Source organism: Ammodytes marinus, assembly GCF_949987685.1.
Source record: "Ammodytes marinus genome assembly, chromosome: 14".
Classification (NCBI taxonomy): Eukaryota; Metazoa; Chordata; class Actinopteri; order Uranoscopiformes; family Ammodytidae; genus Ammodytes; species Ammodytes marinus.
The window spans coordinates 27,855,141-27,870,091 of record NC_137218.1 but is presented as its reverse complement, the minus strand read 5'-3'; the positions used below and the strand labels follow the sequence as shown (position 1 = coordinate 27,870,091).

Sequence of the window (14,951 nt, the reverse complement as noted above, 5' to 3'; positions counted from 1 at the left end):
CCTCTCCTCTCCTCTCCTCTCCTCTCCTCTCCTCAGCCTCTACAAACAGACTTCTGCCTTACATCAAGTGTTCTTTAACCCGCTCATGTTCAGCTTCAGACAGACAAATAAAAAGGTTGCAGCATTTGTTACAAAGTCAACATGTGACAACTACAAAATCCTCTTGATCTGTGTGCAGTGGTTTCAAGCTGCAAAATGCAGGATAAAAAACAATTTAAAAAATCCTTAAGTGTCTAATAACTGTATGGTGCATTATTTTGCACAAAATGTGTACCTGCACATAGCAAACGAAATTGCACAACTGTAAGGACAGTGTCTGTTGCAATTTTTTATTCAAATAAACATTGTTTATTTATTCAGTGCGTATTGACATCTTTGAGCAGAATACCCCCAAAATGTGCACCGTGCCTCTTGTACCCCTGGGCAGTGACCACCTTGACTAAGACATTTACTGGGGGGAAACACTGAATAGGTTATCATCTTACTGGTGTTCTTCACATTAACAGCAGCCTACACAATGCTTTGGTGCATAGAAAATCAAAGAAAAGATAAAGCAAATAATAAGAAAAGATCAAGAAAAGAAAAGAAAAGTGTAGGAGGATGCATATCATAATAACACTGTAGGTAGTAGCCCAGGTTGTTTTTTAAGATATTCATTTACTCTTACATCTGTAGCCCCAAAACCCCAGCATGGTGACAGATCTGTGAGTGCACACATGTGACCTCAGGAGGGTGAGGGGGAGGGGGTGAGTGAGGGGGGGAATAGTGTGTGTGGTGGTCAGTGCACAGGGGGGCCAAAGATGAGTGGCCTCATTTAAACAAAGATTTATGAGCACAGCTGATGGCTGGGACACTTGTCTGTGTGCGTCCCTGGTTAGCAGGGCCCAGATGAGCTGACCTTTTGAGGAGGGGAGCTCTTAAAGCGCAGTGCACAGCGGCTCTATTAAGATCACTCACATTAGCTATTCTCCCACGACATACACATAGCATCTAGTACGAAAAATCACAAATATCACAACATGGCAGATGTCTGTTTTTGTTGGGGCTGATGCTATATAAAACTGATGAGGATGTTATGGAGTTGATTAAAAAGCTGCAGGAAAAAATGTAATATTGAGCCGCCCCCCACCCGCCCAGTCGCTCGATTGTGCACAAGCAATTAAGAGCAGCAGTCAGTCATTAAACAGCCAGATTAATGCCCTGTGATGGACTGGGCTCAAGGGGAATCTACCAAGCCTATAGCCACAAGGGCTTGTATTCTGCTCCTTATCTGCAAGGAAAAAGAAAGGGACAGAGAAAGAGAGCGAACCAGTGGTGCTCTGTAAAGTCTCCATTATTAATTAATGAATATTTCTTGAGCAGAAAAGGGGAAAAAAAGAGTGATAGATGGAGAGAGAGAGAGAGACTGCTACAACCCATGGGCCCGTGAACAGGAGGGTGGTTCACACAGGCAGGAGATTAGCCCTGGAAAATTGATCCCCAAGCACAAAAGCCATCAGAGGGCCTTCTCTACTTTTTCCTTCCTAAGAGGTGCTCTGGCTTCATCAATTCATCATCCTCTACGCTGCACAGCAAACGTTGTAACCACCTTTGATGGGGGAGAGGGGTGGGGGTGGGGGGAGAGGGTGGGGGTAAAAAGGTTTAAAAAAAAGAAAAAGCAACAGCAATCCTAAGCCAAGTGTATCACTGACTACTTATCTTTAATTAATACACATCTCTGTGACCACACCAAACCAGTGTGTACTCACAACGAACACTATTTGTGGTTATCAAATATACTAGAAAAAAATTATTAAGCTTAATGAAAGAGAAAATACATCTTTCACAGTATTACATGTCATTCTAAAAAAAGGAATGTTTCCTCATATCCCAATGATGTATTCAAAGTCAGTTCCTCAATTTCCTTTGTCCATGTTTACAAGCTGAAGTGTGGAGGTTTTGACTTTCAAAGACTGTCCAACTCAATTACATTTGGGGATTTCTAAAAAGAGTGGCTGGCATTTCTCTCCTCTCTGAATCCTTGCCTGGGGGCATCCACTGGGCTGCAGACAGTGCATACAATGGGCCCTTACATCATCATTGTGGGAACGGAGCTGTATCGCATTCTTTAATGTGTGTCATCGCTCACTATAGCATCCAAGAGGCCAGACATGCTATTACAATCTTCAAAGGGTTTGCACTTCTCTTAACTGATGGCTTAACATATTTATTCTGTATGATGTGGTTCTCTAATATGATCCTATTTCCATACTGTCCAAATGTGCCAAGCCGTTGAGATTGGAGCTTAACATCCACAGGAAAGTTTCTCAATGAAGACCAGTTGTAAAAGGCTAGATACTGGTACTGATGGGTTTTGGGGAAAATGTGAGAGTGGGCAGCAGCAGCACTCATAACTCAAGATCATGTGTTGGATTTAACACTAACTGGTGTTTTTAAAACCGGAGCTGTCTAACTCAGATCATCAAAAAGAGATTGTATATATATATATATATATATATATATATATATATATATATATATATATATATATATATATATATATATATATATATATATATATATATATATATATATAATATATATATTGTATAGAGATTATAAGGATTACAAGAAGCTAATATAATGATTTTTTTTTGAGCTGTGGAAAAGGGTTAGGATTAAATAAATTCATACTTCTTCCTACTCCTTTAAGGCATAACATATCAATATATGTGAATTGTTTTCTTTTTTGTAAAATAATTTAAACATCATTTTTGTTTATTGTATTTTCATTTTGTTTTGTATTGTTGATATATCTGAAATAAATTGAATCAATCAATCAATCAATCAATCAATCAATCAATCAATCAATCAATCAATCAATCAATCAATCAATCAATCAATCAATCAATCAATCAATCAATCAATCAAAAGAAGGTGGATTTGAAGTCTACCATGTGAAACACATCAGCAAGCCACACGGCCGAAAAGTCAACCAAAGGCCCATCACGAAGCTTGTTTGCATTTCAAAATGCATTTTTAGACGTTTGGCAGCCAAACACACTTGGCATCGGTTTCATTTGAAAGAGTTGTATTAAGGATTCAGTGTGCTAAGTACTGCTTATGAAAAGGCAGGAAACAGGTGTGTGTATTTCACTAGAGGATAGCTGGTGGTGATCATCAGTGCAAGCTTGTGCCCACAAAAAGGTGTGAAGCTACCAGTACATGTAGGATGCTCCAATAGCTTCTGTAAGAAAAGCCACTTGGCCAGCTGTGCAGCACTGAAAAAGAGCCAAGGTTTCAACTTCTCTCTCTAGCTCTCTTTTCCTCTGTCGTAACATTCCTCTGACTTTGTATATGAGCAACTGTGTGCAACACTCTCAATGCCTTTCAGGAGAGACCGATGGAAAATGTGTACCATCTTGCAGTATTTAAACAATTATCACCATCTCCCTACTACTCTATTTAGTTGGCCTGCTTTTCACTCTGCCCGTTTAAGTGTGGCTATTCAACACTTCCGATGTATGACTTGATACAAAGTAGTTATTTTCTAGCACACCGGGGCGCAAACATGCCAATTACTCTGCTTTGTCCTTGCTGACTTATTTTGCCCCAGTAAAAAAATTACTGATCAACCACAGACATGTTCCTCTGTTTAAGTCAGTTAACACAAAATCAGCATCAGATCAACTCTTTCACCCAGAGTCTCTTGTCTGTATAGGCAACACAATCCAACACAGTGAGAAAAACAAAAGGCCTGAATTCAACAGATGATCTAGTATTTGAATGCTGTTGAAATGCTGTTGTCGACAAACATCTGTTCGGTCAGCCAACAAAGCCCTCACACACTCCTGAAATGTGCCCTTTGGAACGGGACATTCTACCCTGAGGGGCAAAGCAGGGGCGGTTTTTATATCACTCTTGATTCATATGGGCGCAGAGGAGCAGTAGACTGGTCAAACAAGAATTAAACGTGGGGCGTGTAGCTCAGTGGGTAGGGTGGTCCACCCACAACTGCAGGGTCGGTGGTTCGATCCACTGGCTCCCCGCCACACGTCCAAGTGTCCCTGGGCAAGACACTGAACCCTAAATTGCTCCCAATAGTTAGCTTGTACCCAACGTGCTCCAGTTGTAAGTCGCTTTGGATAAAAGTGTCTGCTAAATGACATGTAATGTAATGTAAAGTATACCAACTTGGCATAGCTAGCCAAAAAGTCCAGCAAAAAAACATTATCATTTATCTTGCACTGTGGATGCTCCTGGTTTGGAGATTCCGTCAGCTTCAAGACGATGAAGGGAGCAATGCATTTGCATAAGAATACATGGCTATACTTAACCACTGGGGAGAGGGGAGCCTACTTCATTTAGCAAAGGCATTCACTTGTTGGGAATCAGTTCTGTACATGGATTAGAATAGGTTTGCTCCTTGTGTTAGTCGGTGCAAAGTGTGGTTGTCCAACAGTGTAGAGAAGGGGCTTGGTTGTTACCCTTACATTCCTTCACTGGTGATTAAGTGTCAGACATTAAAAGATCCCTCAAGCTTTCCGCCCCTGCACTTCATCTCTGGCTCACTCCTCCTTCACTAATGTCCCAGGAGAGGAGGGGATTACTGGCACACTGGTGTACACAAATGGCACTTGCTCAAAATTAAAAGACTTTCACAGCCTGCTAATCTAACGAGTGTGTGTGTGTGTGTGTGTGTGTGTGTGTGTGTGGGGGGGGGGGGGGTCTGCCCCTCCAACACACAATTCAACAAGCAGCGCCCATTAAGTCAGCATGAGACAACCCAATACGTTCATGTGTCCCCAAGAAAGAAGCCCTGTGGCTGACTTTAGATGCATCTTCACTTCCCTGGCAGAGTCACACAACAGGAGGAGGAGGAAGGGCCCATCTGAGGAGCAGCTGAGTCAAGGGGCAAAGCCCTCCAGGAACACAGGAGGAGAAGGGAGAGACACTATCATCAGCTGCTCTAGATACAGGTGTCTGTGATCAAGAATATTCAAGAGAAATTGATGCCCTGTGGATTTTGTGTGTTTTTTTAGAAGTTCAAGGAACGCCGCATCTGAAACAATACCTCCCATAATCCTGCCAAATTACCTGGAAGGGAAGTAGCTGTGCAGATTTGCCTGGTCAATATTCAATTATCTAAACCTGCTGAAACACAAACTATAACACGTTTAATCTCCCCCCAAAGCTAGTGTGACGGCCTCCACACACATCCTACCTCTACTGAGCGTCTACTGCGCGTCTGCGTCAGACTTTTTGTCACTGACCGTGTAATCAACCTAGAGCGGACACACATCCAACCTGTGCAGCGCTGCAGGAGCACGTCAGAGGCACGTCTGCAGCGACGCTCCCCTTTACCTCACCTTTACCTCTACCTTACCTTTTTTTCTGAGAGCCACGCGTCTCTCTCGGGTCTCTCTGCTTTAACTGATAGAGAAATACTCTGCTGAGAGTCATATTGACTTCATACCGGCAGCTTTCGCTGTAGTTTCACCATTTTCTGGTGTGTCCCTTTCAAAATAAAACTTCCAACAAGCGAAAATGACAAACTTTTATCACAGTAAAATGTGATCCCTGGAACATTGTTTAAAGTTAGAAAGCTTCCTGAAAAGTTACTCTTTCACTGTTGTTGTTTACAGCAGCAGGGCCCACAGTTTTCTTTACAGACATATTCTAATCTTACATTTGGTTCCAGGTGCCTTAACACATTTTTATTTATGATTATGATTTTTAATATAAAGAATAACATGTAGAGAAAATATGTTTCGTAAAGTAACTGCATGCTCTGCAAATGTAAACACATCCCCCTCCCCTGAAACTGCACCTTTGATTCGTTCTGTCAAAAAAAAGGAAAAATGAAACGCAAAAAAAAAACGTTTCAACCCACCTTCGAACGAATATTCGAACTTCGAATAAAAAATGACTGCCCTACCGGCTACCGGCAGCCTTACTGGCTACTAGCTTATCAGTCAGAAGGGTTAACAGAGGGCATTAGGGAGCTATGAGATCACACAGATGTGAACACTTCCCTGAGGCTCTCTCTCACATGCTATTATATCTCCAATGCGCCAACTTGACAATCAAGAAGTGAAATCTGAGTTCATTTTCCTCATACGACCAGAAAGGTACCGCTACCAGGGCGATTGATGTTGGAGTGCTTCTTTTAGAAAAGCTCTCATACATTTGCAGCTATCTTTTACAGCCATCATTCCTTTAACTGTATAACCTTGAATGAAGCCAACAATATGCGTAAGGGAGATGAATTTCATATTCATAGATCAGATTTCTTGCCAGAAGTGTGACAGACAGAGACACAGAATAGCAGCTTCACCATTTTCTCTTTAATCATCTTATTTACCAAACCCGCCTGACTCTGCCAAACTATCATGCAGCCGCAGGGTCAATTTAAAGGTGGAGTCAGCCATTCTGGAGACTCTTCTCCTTGTCAAAATCACTCGTCAAAATCAGTGAACACTTCCTCACGATCCGCAATCTGTACGAACTGTGTGTGTGCTGAAAAAAAAAACTTTAGTTAATACACGACCTAGGCTCTGTAAACTGGTATGTTAACAAAGGGTCTTTAAACTAAAAAGGAGCCTACCGTATCAAGCAATATGCCTGTTTACAGAGCCTGGGCTGTGTATTGACCATGGATTTCTTTTCATAGCGCTCTACATTGTTTGACCAAAGTTCTCATTTTCACCCACACACTCTGCCCACAGGTGGCATGAAGGCAGGGATCCAACCACCAACCCTGCAATCAGAGGGACAACCGCACTACCTGCTAAGCAACAGCCAACCACAGCAAACTGGGGGGGATTTACCCGCACATCTTAATAAAAACATACATGTACATTCATTGCAACATTATTCTTTTCCAAACGCCATTTTTCCACTCACCTGCAAGCTCGTGGTGGATGAGATCTGCAAAGTTAGGGTCGTCTCCCCACCAGTAGAGCCACAGCTCCCTGCGGCCGGGCCTCTGGCTGCGCCGCCACACGCTCAGCACGTCTGCCTTCAGGCAGCGGCTGAAGCTGCACAGGATGGGGTCCTCCTCCGTCACCGGGAAGAGGATGGGGGCAGAGGTGGGACCCTGCCACACAAACCTCTTCCATTTGATCCCCGTCAAGTCAGCCTGCAAGACAAGAGGAAGGGAGAAGTTAGGTTAAGTTACTTTATTAGTCAATGGTTGGTTACATGGAAATTTGTCTTTTCGCATTTCCCATCTCAAGTTACCACACTTCAGAGGGGGTCAGAGCACAGGGTCAGCCATAGTACAGCGGCCCCTGGAGCAGTTTGGGGTTAAGTGTCTTGCTCAAGGACACAATGGTAGAGATGGTGGGCACCATAGACGTAATACCAGCCTCTGCTAGTTTTACAACTAACACCCTCCTGTCTGGTGCCGGGGATCGAACCAGAAACCTTATGGTTACTGGTCGGCCACCTTTCCTCTAGGCCATCCTACCACAAGTTAGTGTGCAGGACTCGCTGCTTCATGATCCACTCCAGCACCAGAGGAGTAAACATGTGCTGATCCGAGTGTTAAGAGTAGGCCACTAAATCCCTTGTTATGGGGCAGTTCACTCATTCACCCAATACTTCTGACAACAAAACACCTCGGCTGTCAAAATTGAAGGGGGGGCGAAAATAACTGAAAGGATAAGATTGAAAGATGGATGAAGATACACAGTAGATAACAATACAAATTGTGGAGACATTTGTGTGTTTCTTTCTGCGCAGCAACTGTGTGCATGTGCTTCAGATGCTTTCAATATCACCGTTGAACACAATGTTCCAAACACAAATATAGAGACAAAACTAATGCCGGTAAATGTGGTCTCACTATTGTAATCCTCATTATTGGTGAGGGCTGGGGGCTGGGGGGTGTGCTTTGCCTTTCTATAAACGCTGTCTGGCTTTTATAGAGAGAACAAAACACACAGGAAAAAGCCTCATAGGCAGTAAATCACTAGCGGGGTTATTAAAGTGTTAAAGCAGGAACATTACGCTTCACTGCTATAGCTTGCACTGCTGCTGCTTATCACCCATGTGGCCCGACAGAGTAACCCATGTCTAACTCCACACACTCACCCACACACACTTATGCACATTAAACTACCACTAAACACACACACGTGATGCCATTGGTGTTATTTTCTTATTCAAATTCCTGCTGGCAATCTTGGTCCTCCATCCTCCATCTTCCCCCATCTATCCTTGTTGTAGACATTTCAAGTAATCTTGTGAGTACACACAGACTGTTCATTTCCATGCCATTTAGTCCCTATTCCGTACAGGCTGACTTGGCAAGCGTGTCCCTCTCTCTCTGTATACTCAACCAATTAATCCATTACAATTCTGGGGGATATCTTAACTCAAGTGCAGAGAAGGCGCTGAGCCCTGAACAAGTGATTACCCGTGGTCGTAGCAAAGCGGTGGTCTTTTCCGCCTGGCTAGGGATTAGCTGGGAGATTTGTGGTGTTAGTTGTGATGGTGGGGGGGAGGGGGGGACTGTCAAAACAGAGCATTGTGTGGCGTCAGCTGGGGCAGAGCTGGATCACAACAAGTCAGTACGCCATATTAGACTAAGTGAGCACTGGGTGGACAATGGGTAGTACTGGTAATAGTTTTGACTATATTTATGTCTCATCATGTACAGGTCACACACACACGGGCTGGAAGTGGTTGTTCCAATATAATGAAGTATATACGCTGGCCTGTAGGCATTATCAACAAACAGAAAGCACGTGTTTAATTTGTTCTCTCCACCACTAACTCAAGGGGAAAAGAGTGGTTGGCAAGCATACAGAAGCCCTGGGTTGCATAAGTGTCATCATAACTTAAAACAGCAGGGTGGAGGGGGGTGGGGGGGCACAATCAAAACGACATGATCTCTGATGTACAATCTGGCTGGCTAAGGAATTCAAGGGCTGAGGACAAGAAGCTCCCAGCACAGGCTTAAGTATGAAAGAGGCTCCGAGGTGCAAACAGCAGAGCTAGTAACAACAGGGCTGCAGCAGTTTAGGGCTGCTCCCTTCTGCTGGAGTGTGAGAAGGAGCATTACATTACACACCTGCATCTTGCTATAGGAAACATCTGTGCACTGCACACAAGGCCATGGGGGGAGGTGGACAAACGGTTAACTGTGAAACCAGATCACACAGTGTAGATAGGGCAATTAGCAAAAACCTTATACCATTTATCATTACACTACATGCTTGCTTACACTGAAATATCCCATTTATGTCATGTTTTTAAAAGTAGGCCTCTGGCCTTAAAGTGAACTAACTGTAACCATCGACCACTTAAAGCAGGCCAGATCTAATATAGTAGTCAACTAAAGTGGCTGGCTACAGTAACATCATTTCTTGACATTTTTGCTACCGTCGGCGTCGAGTGCATTGTCCTTTAATTTTGCATAGTGAATCTATTGCCCCATTGTGTCGTCAGGCTACTGGTCCTGTCCTGTTTGTATTCCTTTTGTTTACTAGAGGTGATGGTTGACATGCTGTAGCTATGTTTATGAGTGTTATGTTATAGTGACTGTAAACATCCCAGCACCCTTAGCGCCAGGATGTGTTGTCATGAAGGGAGTGCGACGATTTGAAGTTTGCAGCCGCACAGTTTGATAGCCCAAATGTGTTTACACAGACACCTGCGGACACACACAGAGGAGCGGTGCTTAAAAGGTGAAGTAAGCGATTTATTGATGTTAAAATAAGTGTTAAATCGCTCTTTATTCATACAGTGATCACTTATATAGTGTAAGCGTTTCATAAAGCCAATCTCTCAGTCACTCGCTCTGCATGTAATCGTCAAATACATTTTCGGGGATCCCACTACAGATAACCAATCAGAAGAGAGAACGCTACAAACCGGCACCTGTCTCACTGCCGGTGCACGTGCAAAGCGACAGATGGGTGAATGTGTATGCGCCTACAATGGCGGAGCAGGTAAAAATCATTCCCAAAGTCTGTTTTGATGTCTGTTTTTTTATCATGTTTTATCACACTTATGGATCTGAGATGATGCTAGATAACTTGCTGCTTGAAGACCACAGTGCATTAATGTGGTGACGTGGGGACCAGGGAGGGGACTGCTAACTGCAGTAACTGACAGGAAGTTAGCTAAACTGACCAGGGTTCAACATAACTTTTTTTTCCTACTGGCCCGCCGGGCCAGTGGATCCGAGTTTTACTGGCCCCTTGTATATTTTCACTGGCCCTGCACACACTTTTTTTTCCTTCATAATTTAGTGTCAATAATTTTAATACCTGTATTAGAAAAATAACCATATCTAAAGGGAATATCTATACTGTAACAGTATAGATATTCCCTTTAGATTTGGTTATTTTTCTTTTAGTTAATTATATGAAATGTTGATATTGCTCATACACATAATATAAAACCAGGCAAACATATTGAATTTGAAGCCTACAACTGAAAGTATGTTGAAAGAGTGGGCCAGTATTTTAAAGTCCAGTTGTTTGATGAGTGTTTTTATTCTTGAATTTGGGCAGTTTAATGAATAGTTCACCTGCAGAAGTCATGTTCAAACATAAAAAAAATAAGAGATGAAGGTCTGATCATTCTTTGTGGTGTGGTAGGCTGTTTTTATTACTTTCTCTATATGCATTAGGGATGTGAATGTGTCGACCGAATGACGGGTTTTCCACTTGCGCTCAAGTTGACTTTACAAATAGAATAGAAATCCGAAAATCAGTGGGTTATGCCGTTTTTTTAAATGGGAGATTTCACCGTGTACGAGTTCACGTCTGGTCGTGAGCGCGCTGCAGGAGTGTCACTTCTCCATGAAGTATCAGCTTCACATAAGAGTCCGGTCGGTGTGGGACCATTTTTTCAAACTATTGATAAAAAACAATGCAGTGCAAAATATGCAGCATAAGTTAAACGCTCGTCTAAGACTATGACGTTAAATCACCTTAGAAACACACAATGCCTTCGTCCGATCACAGCAGCGTTTCACCGTGTGATCTCGCCAGCGAGTGAGCCACCGGGCAGATGAACTGTGGTTTGTGGCTAAAATAATAACCGGGGATATTCCCCCCGTTAGCGATTTCAATGGGAAAGACTTCCGCGATCTGATTGAATGTCTCGAGCCTGAAAACACAGTGCCAAACTGCGCGACTATAGGAACTGTACAGTGAGCGGAGTCCCTCCGTTCGTTTCTGTCTACAACCGACACAATCACCGGAGACGCATTCACAGCGTTTAAATAAAGCCTCTCATTTGTATTACCATTGGGGCTTGGATGCAAATACTGTAACATTACGGCGGCAGATAAAGGAAAAGCGCAGTTATCATTTTCTGCACCTCAACCTCTGCTGTGGGAAGAAAGAAAGGGGGCAAAGCAAGTCGATTGATTTGTCGACTCGCAGGCGGACGGTAGGCAGCTCTGCCAACGGAGCGAGAGTGCGCCCGCTTGTTGCTCCGCCTGTAAAAACACCCACGCATCGTTTGTCCACTGGCCTTTCATTAAAAAAATATATTTTATATTAGGTTTATTATATTGAGTCTTAAATAAACACTGCTTTCATTCCGACTCTCAACGCGCATTTCAATGAACCATGATGTAGTCTACAAAAAGATACTGAACTGTGATTGGCCAGTCACTGGCCCGGGCGGGACAGTGACTGGCCAATCAACTTTCCCTGCATATGATTTTACTGGCCCCGGGCCATCGGGCTATACGTTATGTCGAACCCTGCTGACCATTCCACTTACTGAACCTTTAATAAGAAGCATAGCTCGCGTCAATGAACCGTCTCTTTGTTTTAAGCTTTCTCATCTTCACAGGAGGACCTCTCTTCCATACCATACGGAGAGTACTAGTGTCTCAGGACAAAACGGTGTGTATAGCTACATTGAGCCTCTGTCATATCAGCTCTGAATGCCTGTCTCCTTTCATCTGTACGTCTTATTGCAGTAGCGGCAGTCCGAACAGTCGCTTTTGCAGCTCTGGAGTATGACACTACTTCATTGACAAAAAAGGGAGGAATATAGGGCAATGTAAAGTACCCTCTCTCCAAGCTCCAAGCAAATAAAATTGGAGCAAAGAAATGAAGCTGTTACGATCTGTTAAGAGTCAATTAGAACCATTCATTGATTAGTAGATCAAATAAAAAACAAACTACTGACATCAATTAACTGTAAGCTAGTTAAGATGAAACGATATGAAGAAGAGCTATGTGGCATTCCTTTAGTTCAAGCAGACAAAGCAAGCTCCCTGCACACATGGTCAGGAGAAGGTTCAATAGCAGGGCTCCAGACTTACTTTTTCATCCAGGTGCACCAGCATTTATTTAGGGTGCACTCAATATCTATCTAACTATATAATTCAATGAAAGTCTGTCTGTGTGTGTGTCTGTCTGTCTGTCTGTCTGTCTGTCATTCCTCATTTTTCTCCTCAACGGCTTGACCTATCACTCTGAAATGTCACATGGCCACTCAGTATATACCTGGCCACAGACTGACAGAGCTAGTTTTCTCATTTGTCATTGCAAAGGTTGAAAAAAGGCTTGATTTCTGTGGAGCATTCATGCTGCGATCGCCGCTGAAAATCTGCGCATGCGCAACTGGGCCGACTCATTTCACCGGTCCGTGTGGCTTAAGTTGCTGTCGGGAGCAACAGGAGGAGCGATACTTTCTGCTTTGTTTTGTGCAAGGGAGGAAACAGTCTCCTGCATGCTGTTGTGAGGCAGCGCTGCCAGAGGGTGATTGTCCACACACATGCACAGTTTGCACACACACACACACACCTTTTAAGAAGCACAAAAGGTGCGTTTGCTAGGAGCCCCCTTTTACACAGAGATTGAAGCCGTATCCAGCAGTGAGGGGTTCCCACCTGCCCCAACTACGCGCAAAATTATCCATAATGTTTTTTACCCCTAATTGCTGCACTGATATCAGCCACACACACACACACACACACACACCCCCCAAAACAAGATTAACATCCGTGTTGTATGCTGTTAATAATAGGACTAGTTCTACCTCCCACTTTTTTCATTCCACTATGTATACTCTCATCTTGCACTATTTGTACTCTTTTCACTCTTGATTTACCTTTGCTAGCCACATGTCATTTATAATATGTTGGACACTTTTAAAATGGCCTGCAGAGATGACAGCAACAGGCTTTTTGTCATTAAAGGTGGTTTCAGCGATTCTGGAAAAAGTTTGACAAATCACTTTGTCAAAATGAGTGAATATCTCTTCACAATCTGCTATCTATCCATACTGTGTGCGCTGAAAAAAATCAAGTGTTAATAAACAGCCTAGGCTCTGTAAACTGGTGAGTAAACAAAGCGGGGCCACCGTAGCATTCAAACATGTTTACAGAGCCTAGGCTGTGTGTGTATTAACACCAGATTTTGTTTCAGCGCACTCACAGTACGGACAAGAAGCAGACTGTGAGGAGATATTCACTGATTTGACAAAAAAAGCCATTTCGTCAACAAACATTCTTCACAATTGCTTCTCCCAACTTTAACTAAACATGCTGTAGTAGAACTGTACACACAGGGAGACCTGAACCTACTGACCACGTCCTGCTACGTCCCACTCTCTCTTTGACCTGGTTCCTTTCTATAAATCACTGATGAATGCTGCTGCTGCTAATGTGGGAATGAAACCCAACAGCCTACAAGAGCTGTAGGCTAGTCTCTTCATCTTACATCTCAGTTCCATCCATCACATATTTCTTTAGCAACCAGGAGGTTTGCATCGAAGCTGTAGCTCCTCTGCCAAGTAGGAAACTGAATATATTATGAATCTTTCTTATGGAACGGAGAAAAAAGGAATTCTTCCCATCGCAACCCGCTATACAGGAGGAAAAAAAAGGGCAACCCAACGCTGTGTGTTAACTGTCGACAAGCTATTCTCCTCAGTGATGAATGGCTTATTGAATGCATTGTGTAATGTTACATCTCCACCCTCTACATCTAACGACATCATCATTAACAGACACCACATAATCAAACTGTCACAGCCACTTCCAATTCTTTATGATCATTAGTGTCTGTAGTGCAATAAATGATCACATCCCAGATGCATCTACACACAACACTGCTGTCAAAGATAGAGCATTCTTCTCTTAACCCAGGGCTTCAGCGTCCACATTACAGCACCGTCATTAGTAAAGATAGATCCATATAGAAACATATTAGGAAATCTGTCCTCAATTGAAAACCACAAAGTGCCATTAGCGACAATAACCAGCACCTGTTAAACACTCGTTTTGATCAATACTTGGCATTTGCTAGTACAAGGTTTGTCCTAATGTACTACCTTTCACTAAGGGAAAGAAGCTGATGCATACTGTCTGTCACAGTGAATTGAGAACGTATGCATGCAACGACCCCTTTCTCTTCTGCACGGCTAGGATGCTACGGAGAACAGAACCCACAAGTGTTACCTCCAGACCGCTGCCCACCTTAACACTACAGTGAGTGGACCTGCTAGTGAGAGAAAAAGGACTTCTTGGTGGGAAAGGTGGGCTGTATTATTGAAGATGTAAACTGGTGTTCAATTGCATTCATCTATGTTGATTGTTAGAATAGAAAAAGAAAGGGTATGCGATTTGGAACGCAGGGAAAGGCTGCCAAAGATATCTGAACTTTCCTCGCAAAGTCCACTCAATGCCCACAATGCACTGCTGTCAAAGGACAAGGTTTCCCCCTTTGCCTGTGTCAGAATGAATGCTCAGGTATGTGCAGCAACTGTTGGTGGGTCATGACAAGTTTCCCTTTCATAAAGCCAACGTGAAAAGAATAAGCCAACAATGCTGCACCTTTTTAGTCACCCTTTCGTTGGGGTACCCAAGGGGTCCCAAAAGGGTGAGGATCCCAATAGTTATGTGGCTGCCGTGGCCAGCGCTGTTCAATGGCTCTGACCCATACACTGCATTTAATCTGACCGCGGGAATCAACGTCCAGCATAAACCC

General features: G+C 43.3%; 1 protein-coding gene across 2 annotated transcripts in view; it reads right to left on the bottom strand.

Moving 5' to 3' along the window:
• med13a (mediator complex subunit 13a) overlaps window positions 1–14,951 on the bottom strand; it is an 84,680-nt gene that overhangs the window by 66,460 nt on the left and 3,269 nt on the right. For both annotated transcript variants that reach the window (XM_080041695.1, XM_080041696.1), the window contains exon 2: window positions 6,886–7,120. In XM_080041695.1, coding sequence (XP_079897821.1) covers window positions 6,886–7,120 — 235 coding nt within the window. The remainder of the gene's footprint in view (window positions 1–6,885; window positions 7,121–14,951) is intronic.